The sequence below is a fragment of the Budorcas taxicolor genome, chromosome 2, assembly GCF_023091745.1.
Source record: "Budorcas taxicolor isolate Tak-1 chromosome 2, Takin1.1, whole genome shotgun sequence".
NCBI classification, from domain to species: domain Eukaryota; kingdom Metazoa; phylum Chordata; class Mammalia; order Artiodactyla; family Bovidae; genus Budorcas; species Budorcas taxicolor.
Window position 1 is genome coordinate 147,585,760 of NC_068911.1, and position 16,889 is coordinate 147,602,648.

The 16,889-nt window shown below is 36.6% G+C and overlaps 1 protein-coding gene across 1 annotated transcript in view; it reads right to left on the minus strand.

Annotated features, from left to right (window-relative positions):
- ABCA12 (ATP binding cassette subfamily A member 12) overlaps nucleotides 1-16,889 on the minus strand; it is a 205,778-nt gene that overhangs the window by 47,267 nt on the left and 141,622 nt on the right. The window contains exons 24-31 of the mRNA XM_052661512.1: nucleotides 9,015-9,344; nucleotides 7,890-7,959; nucleotides 7,670-7,804; nucleotides 6,643-6,798; nucleotides 5,544-5,730; nucleotides 3,398-3,616; nucleotides 1,992-2,188; nucleotides 1,057-1,217 (exon numbers count right to left, since the gene is read on the minus strand). Coding sequence (XP_052517472.1) covers nucleotides 1,057-1,217; nucleotides 1,992-2,188; nucleotides 3,398-3,616; nucleotides 5,544-5,730; nucleotides 6,643-6,798; nucleotides 7,670-7,804; nucleotides 7,890-7,959; nucleotides 9,015-9,344 — 1,455 coding nt within the window. The remainder of the gene's footprint in view (nucleotides 1-1,056; nucleotides 1,218-1,991; nucleotides 2,189-3,397; nucleotides 3,617-5,543; nucleotides 5,731-6,642; nucleotides 6,799-7,669; nucleotides 7,805-7,889; nucleotides 7,960-9,014; nucleotides 9,345-16,889) is intronic.

The window sequence follows — 16,889 nt, forward strand, 5'->3', positions numbered from 1 at the left end:
CCAGTGCCTAAGACAATGTCTTGGGCACATATTAAGATATCATATATAACTAACAAATAAAATTTTAACTGAATTAAGGAATGTGACAACAAACTACTTTTTATATTTTGGAAGTCACATTAGGATGATAAGATGTAAAATAAATGAGAGTAGTCATAGCATATACATTTTGCACAACATAGATACATAGCACTATTTGAGATAGTAAAGGAGCCTTAGTAACTAAGCAGTTTTGTTCTTTGATGTGAAAGCATCACTGGTCTGTCTGAATTAGTCTCCACATTACCAGTCGAGGAACACTGATCAGAAAGTGAATATGTGACTGTATATTCCTTCATTTGCTTTTTATAGAGTGGAAAATCTAATTTTTAGCCTTACAGGCTGAAATGTAGGGAAACTAACAGGCTGATCCTTCATCACTAGCTTTAAGTATAGACTTTCTTTTATCTAGTACGTTAGTTCTCAATGTGCAATCCCAGAACAGCAGCATCAGTGTCATATGTGGACATTGGTAGAAGTGTAGTAAATTCTGGAACCCCTTCCCAGATCTACTGAATCAGAGACACTCAAAGGTGGAACCAGAAGTCTGGATTTAACCAAGACCTTCAGCGGTTCTGACATTTGCTCAAGTTTGAGAAACATGAATCTAACATGTTAACAGTGAATTTCAGCAATGTATGAAGTTGGACAGATTCTACTTCTGTTTCACACCAAACTGAATATGACCCTACAATGAGGTATACTTTCTCTCCTGCTGCTGCTGCTGCTGCTGCTGCTAAGTCACTTCAGTCATGTCCGACTCTGTGCGACCCCATAGATGGCAGCCCACCAGGCTCCCCCGTCCCTGGGGTTCTCCAGGCAAGACTGCTGGAGTGGGTTGCTATTTCCTTCCCTGATGCATGAAAGTGAAAAGTGAAAGTGAAGTTGCTCAGTCGTGTCTGACTCTTAGCGACCCCATGGACTGCAGCCCACCAGGCTCCTCGGTGCATGGGATTTTCCAGGCAAGAGTACTGGAGTGGGGTGCCATTGCCTTCTCCAACTTTCTCTCCTACAAACCTTTTTCTTAGTGAGTGTGAGGTGATACCCATCTCCAAATGCTTCCTTGAGATAAAACGGAGACCCGCAGCAGCGCAGCCCTCCTTGCTCCAGGAAGGCAATGCGGTCACTCAGCACTTCAGCCTCATCCAAGTGGTGCGTCGACAGAATGATTGTTCTGGCTTGAAAACACAGAGAACAACCGAAAATGAAAAATGAAGCTACAGTTGCCAAGATATACTGAGTTAAAACAAGTAAATCCTGTGATTTATGGAGAGTCACATTTTATGAGCTAACGGAAACACTGATCAGAGGGGCTTCCAAAATGATCAAAGAGAAATTCAGAAGGGGTGTTCCTAAATACCTGAGGCGGGGGCGGTGTCCTTATAAGTTGACAGCAAATATGCTGTAAGGCTAAATGTCCATACTCTGTAGTGGGGGCAACATCTGTTAATCCCTTATTCTGCTTCCTTGCCTTCACTTCCATTCTCTCTCTCTATCTCTCTCTCTCCCTCCCTCTTTTTCTTCACTATGAAAAAGCAGTAATTTTAAAGACTTTTTGAAAATTTGTCTCTGATTAATCCACTCCACTCTGATTGCTCCTTTGCCTCATATCCTGCTAGCACTTACTTAGTCTGTTTTCAGTTTATTTTCATTTGTGTATGTTTGGTATCTCTAATTAGATTCTAAGCTCCTCTAGGCAGAATTTGGAACTTCTGTTGGATTTGCATATTCTCACAAAGGTCAGTTAAGAGCTCAATTCACAGTGGGCTCTACATAATTACACACTAATTGATCCAGAAATTTAGCTAGAAGACAAGACCTGGGAAAAGGAAGAACACACCTTAGATGTTTAATGGAGGTTATAAATAGAAAAGACTTCAACTTGTGTGCTTGCATCCCAGAGGGCAAAACTATCACTGCTGGCTGGAGAAGTTATAAGAAGGTACTCATACCAGTTTTGTTCTTGGATATAACATCCCATATACTTCGCCGAGAACATGGGTCAACGCCAGTGGATGGTTCATCCAGAATTACCACCCTTGATCCTCCGATGAGAGCTATGGATATGGATAACTTCCTCTTCATTCCTCCTGACAGTGTTCCAACTCTCTTATGACGATGGCTATATAGTCCAGTATCTTTTAAAGTCCTTCAGAAATTATGGACAGTGGTTATGTTTTACACACAGAATATTTGAATTTTGGAAAAAAAGCACTCTAAATAAGAGGTATTCATTGAACAACTATTATGTGCTCAGCAAGGTAAACTATTGAGGATTCATGACACAGTTTTCTGTTGTTTATCATCTAGTTGGAGGTATAAAATTAATACTAAGAAAACACCATAAGGACTATATGGTTCATTATTTTATTCATTCATTTGACAAGTCTTTATTTATAGAGTCCCTGCCTGTTTTCTGCCAGACTGTGTTTTAGGTGCTGTGGAACAGCATCGAGCAGATAATGTTCCTAACCCACAAGGAGATGATGATATAGTATGATTGTGTATCAGGAGTAAGGCAGGGGCAATTCAGTTGATAAACATATTCCCAAGAAGGTTATAATTTTCTATTTTATGGTAAGTGTAATAAAAAAACAAATAACACTGGGTACATGAGATGAGTGCCTGGGGTGTGCTATTTTAGGCATCTGTTTTACACATGGTGGCTCCCTCAGAGAAGGTGATGTTTGAGCAGAGACCAGAAAGGGGCAGAGTAAGTCTAAGGGCTGTCTGGGGAAGGCTGCTTGAAGTAGTGGGAACATGGGGAGCCTGGAGGCGGGAGCAGGCCCAGCGTAACTGAGCGTGCACCTGGGCGAGCATGCCTGGAGCAGAGTAAATGGGGAAGAAGCAGAAGGACATAAAATCAAAAGCGATTGAGGGCAGGTCAGGAAGAGTCTCACAGGCCTCGATAAGGACATTCCTGAGTTTCACACTGAATGTGGTGAGAAACCATTAGAGGGCTTTGACAGAGGAATGACATGTTCTAATCTGTAGTTTAAAAAGGTCACCCTGACTGTTCTTTGAAGAATAGACTGTACAAGGGAAAGTGAAGCCAGGGGTCCAGTTAAGACTTGTATAGTGGCCATGGAGATTGTAAACAGGAATGGGGGCAATACAGGAACCAGAAATGAAGGCAGCTATTTCCAGTGTAATAACTGGCTGCTGAGGAGAATGTATACAATTCTCATAGGCCCTTATACAAACCCATAGGCCCTTAAATGTATGCAATAGCAGGAAAGTAGAAAAACTGAAAACAATTGTTTCCTGAGAAACTGTTTCTATTGGTATTATTATTGTAACTTGACTTCTTTTTGAGAGAAGTTAACCAGCACATGTTCTCATTCCTGTCATATCTGACCTTTTCACTTCTTCATGCAGCTGCTTTTTAGTCCAGTGAGGAACTTTGATGGAGCCATAGAGGAGAAGGTGCTCCTTGGTGGTGAGGTAACTGAACAAGACATCATGCTGCATGCAAACGCCCATGTTCTTCCGCACAATGTGCAGATCTGTTCTGATATCTTTTCCATAAACAAAGATGGTACCTGCTGAGGCCCCAAACAGTCCAGTCAACATGGAGCTGGAAATGAAGAAACCATTAAGTTAGGTGTGAACCAAAACTTTGATCTAGGTTTTTGGACTAAATATATCTTAGCTGTTAGCAAAAATATGTTACAGTGTATCCTCCCAGGGCAGGTCAAGCTATGAAGTAAAATTGGATTAATTGGGAGTAAGAATAAAAATTGCTTTTAAGCTTCTAATACTTTAGTGTTACAGAAGCACTACATGTGATGATGATGGTGGGTGGTGGTGGCAATAATGACTGAAAGGGTTGGGCTTTTTAATTGCAAATGCACTCCCTTCTTCAGCAAACTCCCACACATCCCTGGCATCAGGTAGTTCCCATAGGCCATTAAGACTCAAATTTCTATTTCCCGCGTGAACTTTGGTCATCTTCAGTCCCCCACTCTACCGTGTGACTAGAATATTCTCACCTACAGAACTCCTCATCGTATTTCAGATGGTCAGTAAACTGGGCAGTTATTTAATATCCGTCTTCTCCACTAAAATGTAAGCCCCATGAAGTCAAGGAAAGGACATATATATATATTTTTTGTACCACTCTTACCATCTAACTAGTGTCTTACACATAACAGATCTTAAAGGACTACTGTGGATTAAATAGAGAATCAATACAATGTGTGATTCTTCCCATAAAAATGCATTAAAATCAAATAACATATTTCTTTATATATTCCTTATACTAAGAAAACTACAATGGGGACTTTCTCAGCTAAAATGATAGCCTCATCAAAATCTTTCTCCATCCCTTTTCTTTATTGTCCTCTTATTGCTTATTAGAAATCTTAATTTTTAAGCACTGTTTTCTCAGCATGGCAACCCACTCCAGCATTCTTGCCTGGAGAATCCTCATGGATAGAAGAGCTTGGTGGGCTACAATCCATAGGGTCACAAAGTTGGACACCACTGAAGAGACTTAGCACAAGCACAGTACATTCTCACTAGAAAGCCAACTCTGCACTGAAACAGGTCAGATAAATGAGAGCAGCTGCATGTTTGCTCTTTTCATAACTCTCTTTTGTCCCCTTTTAATTACTGAAAAATATGTTTTGGCAAGTCACTGAGCTTACTCATGATGACAGTAAACAGCATATCTGACAATGGATACTTTTTCCCAAATAAGGCTAGAACAACAGCAGCATCTTCGAGCTCACTCCAAGCAAAGCCTAGTGGAGCACTGGAGGTGAGTCACAGAAACAATTTCAAAACAATGTCACTTTTAAAACCATTCAAATCTTTTCTCCATTAGGACACAGGAAAATGCTAGTTAAGTGGAGAGAGGAAGAACAGCCCATGTATTATTTGTGAACTTTTTGATCTATATCTGATAGCTAGTGATTCTTTTCTTTTTTCTTTCTTTCATGAATCAAGGCAAAGGATCCATTTAATAGAGCAGGTGGGGCTGCGTGTGTTTATACCAAGATTTGTGAATCCAAACTGGTATACAGGCCAGAATAAAAATGCAAATAAGTGAAACAGACTGACTGTATGAGGCAGTAAAGTTGGTGGGGAGCTGGGATGAACCAGAAAGCAGATACCCTCTTCAAGAACAGTCACTAGTAAGTCCAAAACAATTGTCTCTATCTAAGCCTGTAGGTCCAATGTTGCCAAAACTTTCTAATATTTAAGAGATGACAGGAATGTTTATGTTTATTTAAAAACTCTCCTATTTTTATTTGAAAACTGGCACAGAAATAAAATATTTTAAGAAGTACTAGTGGGCCAATATTAGGTAGACCAAAATGAACCTATCTGGTGGGTCTGATCCAGACTTTGAACTCACAGGTTGGACCTTGCTTCTACAGTAAGCAAGTTGAGGTATCTTAACCTATCTGGGAGCTGTAACAACTCTATTTTTATGAAAGGATTGAGGAAATATTAAGTAATATGCTTCCACGACACCTGAGTATTGAAAAGTAACATACATGGTGGTAGTCTTCCCGGCTCCATTGGGCCCCAGCAATGAAGTAATATGACCTTCATAGAAGTTAAGATTGAGGTTATCAACAGCAATTTTTGAGCCATAGATCTTTGTGACCCCATGCAGAGCAACCCCAACTGTGAGATCTTTAGGTTCAGGCTCAATGTTGGAGGAAAATTTGTATTCAGGACCTGGAGAGAAATCAAGAGAAGAGTTGTAAGCTCACAAGGAAAGCAAAGGCAGCCAGATTTAGACTTTTCCTTAATTAAAAACTGAAGACTATAGATACAAGCCTCAAAGTAAAAAATAATTCCAGATATAAATGGTCTATTATAGTCTTCCGCCTTCTCACTTGTTTTAAAAATGAATGAGAGTGTTGGAACCACACTCTAAGGTTTATGTTACCTGTCTCTGTCAGAAAAAGTAGCCTCAGAATATAGAATCATAATACTGAATTCTCCTTTATTAAAATCAAAGATCTCAAATATTCAAAATACAAGTTTAAGGCTTGGTCTTCCAATTGAACAGGGTGATACCTATGTATAGAATAAATGTCTATACTTGGTGGACAATGCTTACTCAGATCTGTAGTTATAGAATCAGTTCATTAGTTACTCTCTACATTTCCTTCGTGTATTACAAAAGAACTAGTTATATGGGTCATCCTTACTTTATAAAACTGACACTGTTCACCCAATGTCAGTAAGTCACAAGCCTTAAATTGTTTGTTCTTGGTTGGTGATGGGTTATGCTAAATTATCTATACTTGTTACTTGGTTACTCCTTATGACTAGTGACAGATGGCTGGAGTGAGGGGTGCAGACTGTGGCCAAGGAACAAAATTTTTCTCTGTGTGAATCTAACTGGACCACAAAGGGATCTGCAATCTTGGCCTAATTAGCACCATATGCTAACCAACTGAGTTAATGAGCCCAGAAAAAGCCACGATTTAATCTCCCTACGAGTCCAAACACATATGTGTAGATATATTCATCCATGACTAAAAGGATGATAATTTTGCCATTTAGAAAAACATAATTAAGATCACTAGTCATGTCAATTTTATATCACTTCTCTCATAATAATGCATATTGTTGACCTACTTGTCTTACTGGCAGATGGGTTGGTGTTCTGCATCATGATATTAGTAAACATAAGCCCATTGGTTTTCTCATGATTCACTTCTGCACATCCCAATCGTTCTTTCCAATAGGAAGGAAGGAATGGAAAATACCAAGGAGCTGCCATACCATATGTACCTGTAACAAAAATGTATTAGGAAAAGTAGTTTTAAATCTATTGTTAACATTAAGCATCAGAAGTTAAAATAACAGTATTTAGTATGCAATATTTAGGGAATATTTTCATTTTTTTGATACTATATAAAACTAAAGTTGTCTCAGTTTCCAAAGTAAAGTAAAAAAGAAAGCAGTTTTTAATTCTTTCCTTTATAAACAGCTTCACTGGGTACAGTTATATACTATAAAATTTAATCATTGTAAATGTAGAGTGTGATGATTTCTAGTAAATAAAGTTTTGCCACCAGAACAACAATCCCCAGATTCCAATAACTCCAAAAAGTTATCTCATGTGCTTTGCAAATAATCCTTGGTTTCAACCCAAGTCAGAGGCAACCACTGATCTGCTTTGTCTCCACATTTTTCTCTTTTACAGAAATTTTGTATAACTGGAATAGAGAAACAATCTTTCATTAATTTATAGAATCAAAAACATGCAAATATAAATAAGACTTAATGGAAAAACTTCTGAGCATGTTGAAGTTTTAACCATTTGAGGCCTTGGAGGGGAAGCCCACTAGTCTTGTTCCATTGAATTTGATAAATTTTCCTTAGAATTAAGAGACTTGATTTTTGCCTTTTATAATATCTCATACTCCTATTTAGAAAGACCGGACTCCATGCTTCTTAATTCATTCTATCCTTTAAAGGAATATCAGAGGAAAAAAAATCAAGAGTGCATTATCTCAGGCTAGAAAATTTTGGTTAGTTTTGGGATTGAAGTATTTTGGGAGATGATATTTGGCAAATAAAATATTAGAAAATATATATTAGCAGTTTTATAATGATGACAATCATGAAAAGCATGTATGTGTAGGAAGAATGATCATACCTGGGAAAACGTTCCGGATATACCAAGCAATAAGGAAATAAATGAAAGAGTCAGCTAGGATTAGACAGCACAGCCAGCCAAATGAAGTGGTGTCATCTTGAACTGGGGAACTGTACATATTTTCCCACTGAAGACCTAAGTGAACACATACATTTATTTTTCCATGAAACATTTTGTAGGTGTGAAAGATAAAATCCAGTTGAAAAGAAAGTGAACCTACCAATGCCTTGCTCCTCATAGCGTGCAATGTACTGACCTGCATAACTGAAAGCTGTTGGAGACAGCAGGCTCTGTGAATAAAATCAACCACAATGATAGTTCTTGTAGATTTCATACATTTCACCCAGAGAAGTCTTAACCTATTTCAAACTTTAGGCCTGTATATAGGTAAAACTGACACTAACTCTCTAATCATATTTAAAAGCACAGAGGTCTCTTACCAAGCACACTACAACTTTGGAGGAAGAGGGGAGGAAATAGCAGAAAACAGAAGCAGGAAAACTATAACTTGAAAAATATTTGTCAAAAATCCAAAATACATATCTAAACATATTAAATGTTGTTCAGCAATTTACAAAATTGGTAATTATAGAGTAATGCAATGTAAGATTAACATCAAATGAAATATTAGGGGCCAGAAGATGTTTTTACTTCATAGACTGTCTTCAAGTAATAGAAGTTTTACTCATGAAAATATATTAAAATGTCAATTGAGTACTTATAATGCAACAAATAAAAAGTTTAAATGTTGTTTAAATACAAGGTGGCCAATGTCAAATGAAAGTTATTTATCCCTTTCTATTTCCACAAACAACAAAGTTCTAATATGAGCCTCAGTCAATGGTGAACTTTACTTCTGCTTTCCAAATTTCAATATCAGTGAACTTAATGCTGTCATTAAAATTCTTAAATTAATTTGATACTTTGAATTGAAAAAGCAGAAAAGAATTCAAAATTGATTATATGTTATCAGTGCATTTGTATTTATGCCTGTAGGTTACATGTCATAAAAACCACAAAAATTAGTCATATATGAGAACAATGCCAGTAATAGATGTTCTAAGCTATGTATGGAACTGGGCCAGAGATAAGTCAGAATTCTTGATGATTTTCAAAACATGATATATTACATTTTAACTGCTCTTTCTTACAGCATCATTATGATTTTAGAAACAGCGGAGGAAAAGTTTTCTTTTCATAGTCTTACGCTTGTATGGCAGACAATGATTAGGACAGTTATGCATATTTTGTAATTACTGAACTTGTACATTTAGAGGGTCTAAACACACACAAAAAAGTTCATTCCTTTCATACCCTGGCCATTCAGTTGTGACAGCTGACTTACCATGAATACTTTTATTACATAGCTCAACTCATTTTCAACGGTAATCAGAACAATAAATGGAAAAAAGGCAATGATGTAAATGAGACTTCCGATCAGAGCTGCAATGTTGGTGTTGTTGAAGAAGACACTGATCAGATAGCTCATGGCGATAACCGAGAAGCTGTAGTCCGAAAAATACAGGAACAAAATGAACCCATTTGTTTTAGGAAGAATATTGCCAAACTTGAGTATGATGATGAGGATGACAATGGTAATCAGCAAAAATCCAACACTCTCTATGAGCCAGGCAAAAAAGTGGCTGCAGGAGTTTACTCCCATCATCTTCATGTACTGTAAAAATGAAAATGTGTTAGTTTCTTCTTAAGCTAATATATTCTCAGATGACAATTATTCCTGTACCATTCCAAAATGTCCATGAGACTCTTCAAACACATGAAACTAGGCTTTTTAATGATGTTTCTAAGTATAGCATTTGTCCACACTCACTATGTGACATTAACATGGCTATTTATTTCAGTCCATCTTAGATTGTAGCTCCCAGACTGCCCCAATGTAATGAATGATTTGGATGGTGAGGTTTGTTTTATTTTTTGACAACCTCATTTTATAACTGGTATCTAAGTGATGTTTCCAGATTAAACTAGTTGAGAATAGACAAAAATTTAGGTTATCCCCTGCAGAATTTTACAACATGAATTTGATATTTGTGCAGGTAAGAATATTTCAAGTTGGTGAAAACTCATGATTTATTTCAAATTCAATATATGGACTGAGATAATAAAACTCCATTATTTTCAGCTAAACATTAATGAACAACACAATAATTATTCATATTCCTGTAAGAAATAAAGTAGACTACATTCCTAAGATGTTAAACTATGCAAACTTTGAAGAAGACTTTCTACTTTTTGGCATAATTTCCCTATCCTTAAAATCACTAACAATCTAGGTCAGGTTTGTTATCTTTGTTTTCCAAAAAAATAAAAAAAAATATCCATGCACCCAAAATGAACACATACATCTTAGATAATCTCTACCTCTCTCTCAACTGATATTATGTATTATCTCAGTGATATCCTTAGTGGTCAAGACATTCCATCAAGGTGGAAAGACAGACCAACATGAGGTGTTTTTGCATTAACTCAAAAGGATTCTGAATGATCTGAAGCCCCCAGGATCTTGGGTGTTTTGAATCAGTGACTTGAGTTTATACCCGGTTTCTAGTTGTAACAACTCTTGATTAATAGTAAGTTTATGAATCTAATATTCCATCTTAAAAAGAACAAAATAAATGTTCCACTAACAGCTTTGTAATCCACTATTTTTTTTTTTTTTGAAAAATCAAGGATGTACAATGTCCTCCCATTTAAATCTAACTTGTCTAGGAAAAAAAAATAGGGAATGTGCCAAATCTTTTACTATACAAGCAAAATATGATTTTTACTTTCTGCCTTTGCAATTTATCACGTTTTGATAACTCTGTTGCTCCAGTTGTTACCATGGAAACAGCTCCCTGACTGCCACTAGTCTAAGCTGTGGGCCTTAAGCTAGTCACCACTAAGGAAGTCTTGTGTCTTTTCCTCTTAACTTTGCCCTTTTCCTCACCCTCTTCTCTCCCTACTACTCCTTTCCTCCCAGACCCTGCACACTTTGCAGTAAAGATTCAACCTATGTTTCTATAGGAATAGATGTGTGTGTTAAAGTAAAAAAAAATCAGCATGGAGTAAAGATTCACTATGGAAGGTTTTATCCAATTGCTATGTACCTATCATTGAAAAGAAAATTAGATTTTGGTGTGAAAGAGACCTCATAGATCTTATTTTAGCAATTTCCCTGTACCCCACCTAATTTGCAAAATTACTGTGTCATGTTTGATGCCTTCATTTCATAGATACCAATTTTTTTTGTATTTTGGCCTTTCCCATTATTTGTATTTTAATGTTTTTAATGTTATTTGAATATAATTATATGAGAAGTTATAGAACCCATGTAACTATCTGAAAGCTGATATTCACCACTTAATTTCATTGGCCTATACAAAAATTTTCTCCTCCACCCAACAGGAATGTATGTCAGGAGGAGGCAGTATCACTATATTTTACAAAGTGGATATGAAGTATCCAGAATGCTATCAAGGACATGAAATAGAGCTGACTTCATGTTTATAAATGTGTTTTCCTTCCCTGACAGTGAATAGCTTCAGTATAAAACATTTATATATCTAGACAATTCTCCATTCATAGCCTTGTTAAAAATAATTTAGCAAACCCAAAGAGCAGGAGTGAAGGTGTTTATCATGGTAATTTGGAACTTTTCAAGGCTCAAGGTAATTTGGAAGTTTTCAAGGCTCAAGGTAATTTGGAAGTTTTCAAGGCTCATGATCAGATTTCTACTCCCAAGAACTGGTAAAAATTGGAGACTGATCATTGCTTTTTATCAAAATAGAACAGATTAGGTGTTTTCAACAGTGTTTACTACTTAGCATTCTAGCATCAAACTTCAGAATTAAACTTCAGGATTGTATGCCATGAGAAGAACAGCTGTTATATATAAAAAGAAAAAGCAATGAGTGCATGTAGGCCATCCATAAATTATCCAGATTCACTGCCAACTTTGTGATAATCAGCAAGACCAAGCTTGCTAATGGAAGGTGGCCCACAGAGAACGAATGGCTGTGCTGTCTTGGATGTCGTTGGTGTCGCCTCAGAGTGACAGATGCAAGTGCCAGCTTGTAATCAAACAGCCACTTGTCTCAAGTCTCCCAAACCTGCTGGAGCAATTCATCAATATCTGATAACCTGTTGCTCAGGAAAACCCCTCTGCACAGTATCAAACTCTGCTCCAGTTCTCAGCAGGAAATAATGAGAAGAAAGAGATTCTGTGAGATTTTAGACAAATGAGTCATCATATTCAAGAGAAGCTTATGCACAGGGACTGACATTAAATACTATCAAAAAAAGAAATCATAAATATACATATATTTACTTGACAGCAATGTTTTCATTCAGCAAGAATGTCAAGAACTGGTTAATAATATTTTTGTACTTCAAATTTTATATTCAGTTATAGATATTTATGTTATTGTTTTTAGTAGGATATAAAGGATATTGTGATCATTACTTGGAATATTCCATATTCTTACGAGTAGGATGAATAGCATATACCAATAAGACATAAAAAGGAGTAAACTGGTATTCAAAAAAAGGAGACAAAAACTTGTCTCAAGTGAAGTACCATAGAACTACAGACTTTTGCATAATTTTTGGCAATCATTCTGCAGACTACAGATATTTTAGGATACCTGTCTGAACTGAGAGAAAGGACTCCAAAATTTTGTCTCAAACTGAATATAAACAATGAAATCCCCATAAGTGACTTATTTTAGACCAAATAGATGAAAATAACCATAAAACCGAAACACAGTGTGAAAAACAACTCTTCTGCATGATATAAAATCAGCCTTTGTATAGTTTTATATTTAAATTTTAAAAAGCAAGAAACGCAGAATAAAGCTCAACTGAAGGGCATTTTGAAATAGTTTTCTAACTATATAATTAATTTTATCAGTAAACTTATTGGGCATTAGTATTTGTACTAAGTCTCTTCAACAAGTTAAAGGAATTTACTAGAATCATACCATAATGAGGTCAAAATGAATGCCTTTGTTGAATTAGCAACTGACCTGATTTCTCTGTCCAAATATGAGAACAATTACAGAAGGAAAAAAGATGTTTTGTTTCGTTTTTTACTTTTTTATTCAATTGGAATGAGAAGGAAGTAAAGAATGGGCAGCTTTAGATCTTAGTGAATATTAAAATGATAATATTAAGAAATGATCTTGAGTTGCTGGTAATCTAAGAGATTGTCCACCATTATCTTCAAAAGTCCTAAGTAGTCTATGCTACTAAAATAAAATTGTGAGAGGGAAGGTAGCTACGATATGGAAAAGGACTAGTCAGAAGTGCTAAAGAACTGTTAACATATCTTGATTGTCCTCACCACATAAAAGAACAGATATCTACATGATGTGAATAGAGGTATAACATAATTCTAGGGTGTTAAATATTATTGCAAAACATAAATGTATCAAATCAACAATTTGTACACCTTAAATTTGCATAATGTAATACATAAATTTTCAGTAAAAAATAAATAGAATAAAATAAATAAGCTCAATTAAAAAAAAAAAGTTTAGCATATGGGGAGGGAGGTGGGAGGGGGGTTCATGTTTGGGAACACATGTACACCCGTGGTGGATTCATGTCAATGTATGGCAAAACCAATACAGTACTGTAAAGTAAAATAAAGTAAAAGAAAAAAAAAAAAGTTTAGCATGGCAAAGTTCAAGAAATGGTGTGCCTTGTAATTATTATTAACCAAAAATTACTCTAAATAAATACAACACAGAGATGAACACACACACACACACACACACACACACACATTGTCTGTTGGGGTTAAGAAAAAGCCAGTCCAGATCCACCATTCACTAATCTATAGTCTTTAGCAAGTCATCTCTCACTTTCTGGGCTCAGCTTTTTCATCTCGAAAAAGGAGGAGACTAGTTTAGAACCATCAGTGGTGGAAGGAGGTGAGCAGGCGTATTAGGAATATTTTGCTTCCATTAATTCATCTCACAAATAGAGCATATTCCTTTAAATTTGGGACACTGCTGATCTTAAGATGTGTCATTACTATAACTGCCACCAAGAAAGAAAAATCACTGCCAAATGAATTATGACACCCTATCAAATACATCTCAATTTCAGAAGCTTTAAAATGTGAACAAAAAATCATTATCTTTGAATTGATAAAAAATGAATAATTGAATGCCTCTTCTGTTCTGGCAGTGAGAAAGTACATTCTGGAAATATAAGGTTGAGTAAAGTCTAGATGACATGACTCGAAGAGTTTAGGGATTGGGCACAATTGAATATCAACTGAAAGACTCAAATCCTGATGTTCTGATTCCAAGTTCAATAATCTTCCACTATGTAACTTTGACTCCCAAGACTAGCTGGTTAAATTTTGAAAGTGGATGCCTGCAAAATGAAGACACAGAGCTACCAAACAGAAACTAGTTCACCATTAAAAATGCCTTTCATATCTTCTATTGAGAAAAACTCTTTACTGTGCTTTGATATTTTTTGGTGACAACCCAAAATATCTCTACATTCAGAGAGTACCATTTTCAAGCCAAAATAACATAATATGCATGTATTATACACACACACACATATAGAATAGACAGATACATAACACATGTACACATATACTGCATTTCTAACATTTTAAGGTGGATGTTTATTTTGCTATAGAAAAGAACTCAGAGTCTATCACAGTTCTCTACTTCAAAGTTTTCTTTTAATTTGTAAAGATTCACTTCTAAGTACTAGGAATCAGACAGAAAAATATAAGGTACAAGCTTGCAACCAAAGTTATGGTCCAGGATGTGGACTTGAGCTTTGAAACTGGGGTTAAGAAAACATTGTACACAGTTCTGAAAACAACACGGCTCAAACCAGTTGATGAGACCTTTACTAAATTATAACTGAAATATAAAAACACAGCTGAAGGTTACCTTAGGAAGCATCACTACGAACAAAACTAGTGGAGGTGATAGAATTCCAGTTGAGCTACTTCAAATGCTGAAAGACGATGCTGTGAAAGTGCTGCACTCAATATGCCAGAAAATTTAGAAAACTCAACAGCGGCCACAGGACTGGAAAAGGTCAGTTTTCATTCCAATCCCAAAGAAAGGCAATGCCAAAGAATGCTCAAACTACTGCACAATTGCACTCATCTCACATACTCGTAAAGTAATGCTCAAAATTCTCCAAGCCAGGCTTCAACAATATATGAATCATGAACTTCCAGATGTTCGAGCTGGTTTTAGAAAAGGCAGAGGAACCAGAGATCAAATTGCCAACATCCGCTGGATCATCAAAAAAGCAAGAGAGTTCCAGAAAAACATTTCTGCTTTATTGACTATGCCAAAGCCTTTGACTGTGTGGATCACAATCAACTGTGGAAAATTCTGAGAGAGATGGGAATACCAGACCACCTGACCTGCCTCTTGAGAAACCTGTATGCAGGTCAGGAAGCAACAGTTAGAACTGGACATGGAACAACAGACTGGTTCCAAATAGGAAAAGGAGTATGTCAAGGCTGTATATTGTCACCCTGCTTATTTAACTTCTGTGCAGAGTACATCATGAGAAACGCTGGGCTGGAAGAAGCACAAGCTGTAATCAAGATTGCCGGGAGAAATATCAATAACCTCAGATATGCAGATGACACCACCCTTATGGCAGAAAGTGAAGAAGAACTAAAGAGCCTTTTGATGAACGTGAAAGAGGAAAGTGAAAAAGTTGGCTTAAAGTTCAACATTCAGAAAACAAAGATCGTGTCATCCAGTCCCATCACTTCATGACAAACAGATGGAGAAACAGTAGAAACAGTGGCGGACTTTATTTTTTGGGGCTCCAAAATCACTGCAGATGGTAACTGCAGCCATGAAATAAAAAGATGCTTACTGCTTGGAAGAAAAGTTATGAGCAACCTAGATAGCATGTTCAAAAGCAGAGACATTACTTTGCCAACAAAAGTCCATCTAGTCAAGGCTATGGTTTTTCCAGTAGTCATATCTGGATGTGAGAGTTGGACTACAAAGAAAGCTGATCGCCGAAGAATTGATGCTTTTAAATTGAGGTGTTGGAGAAGACGCTTGAGTCCCTTGGCCTGCAAGGTGATCCAACCAGTCCATCCGAAAGGAGATCAGCCCTGAATGTTCATTGGAAAGACTGATGCTGAAGCTGAAACTCCAATACTTTGGCCTCCTGATGTGAAGAGCTGACTCATTTGAAAAGACCCTGATGTTGGGAAAGATTGAAGGAGAGAGGAGAAGGCAACAACAGAGGATGGGACGGTTGGATCGCATCACCGACTCAATGTACATGAGTTTGAGTGAACTCTGGGAGTTGGTGATGGACAAGGAGGCCTGGCATGCTGCAGTCCATGGGGTCGCAAACAGTTGGACATGACTGAGTGACTGAACTGACCTGAAGAAGTATAGGCTCAAATTCTAGGGCAACCCTGGAAGTCTGATGTTGAACTAACAAAAACATGAAGCAGTGTTTTGTACTTTGTAAGGAGAAATAATCAATTGCCTAAAAGCACTGGCAATGTAAGTCTGAAAAGTACAAGGGCTAACAGGTTACTCTAATCTCATTATTTCAGCTTGTCAGGCAGGCCTTGCAATAATTATTGTGCCCTGGCTTTGAAACATTTCCCCTATGTTTTCACCTCACTTCATGAGTGTAAGAATGGGTTCATTATACAATTAGCAGATAAAATAATTCTATTACAATACAATCCAAAAATCACACAATGCTGTTTCATAAATCCTAAAAAGAAGTAAGATATTTTGGATTTGGGGATAATGATTAAGAATATGCTCCAGAAGAGATCATGCTTATATCCCAAGTCATGTCTTTCATTGTAATATTTTTAACATAATCAGTAGCATAACATGAAATTCTTAGTCTCTATAAAGCACAATTCAGTGAGAGAGAATTGAAGGGGACAAAGTATACTAGAATGAGAATTTGCTTTTTGAGAGATGAAACAAGACATATATCTTTGCCCACGTCCATGTGTATATCTATACCTATATCTATATCTATACATCTTTATTTGGGCTTAATTACTATGCCAACAGTTTTCCTGCCTTAGGAGTTATTATTATTATTAGCATTTAAACTTCCTCTGTTAAAGTCTAAGTCTTACAGGTAACTTCTTGGGCAAAAATTACCGTCAGAATTATAAACTGTATTCAGATTATATTCAGATTTTGGTTTTCAGAAACACTTATAA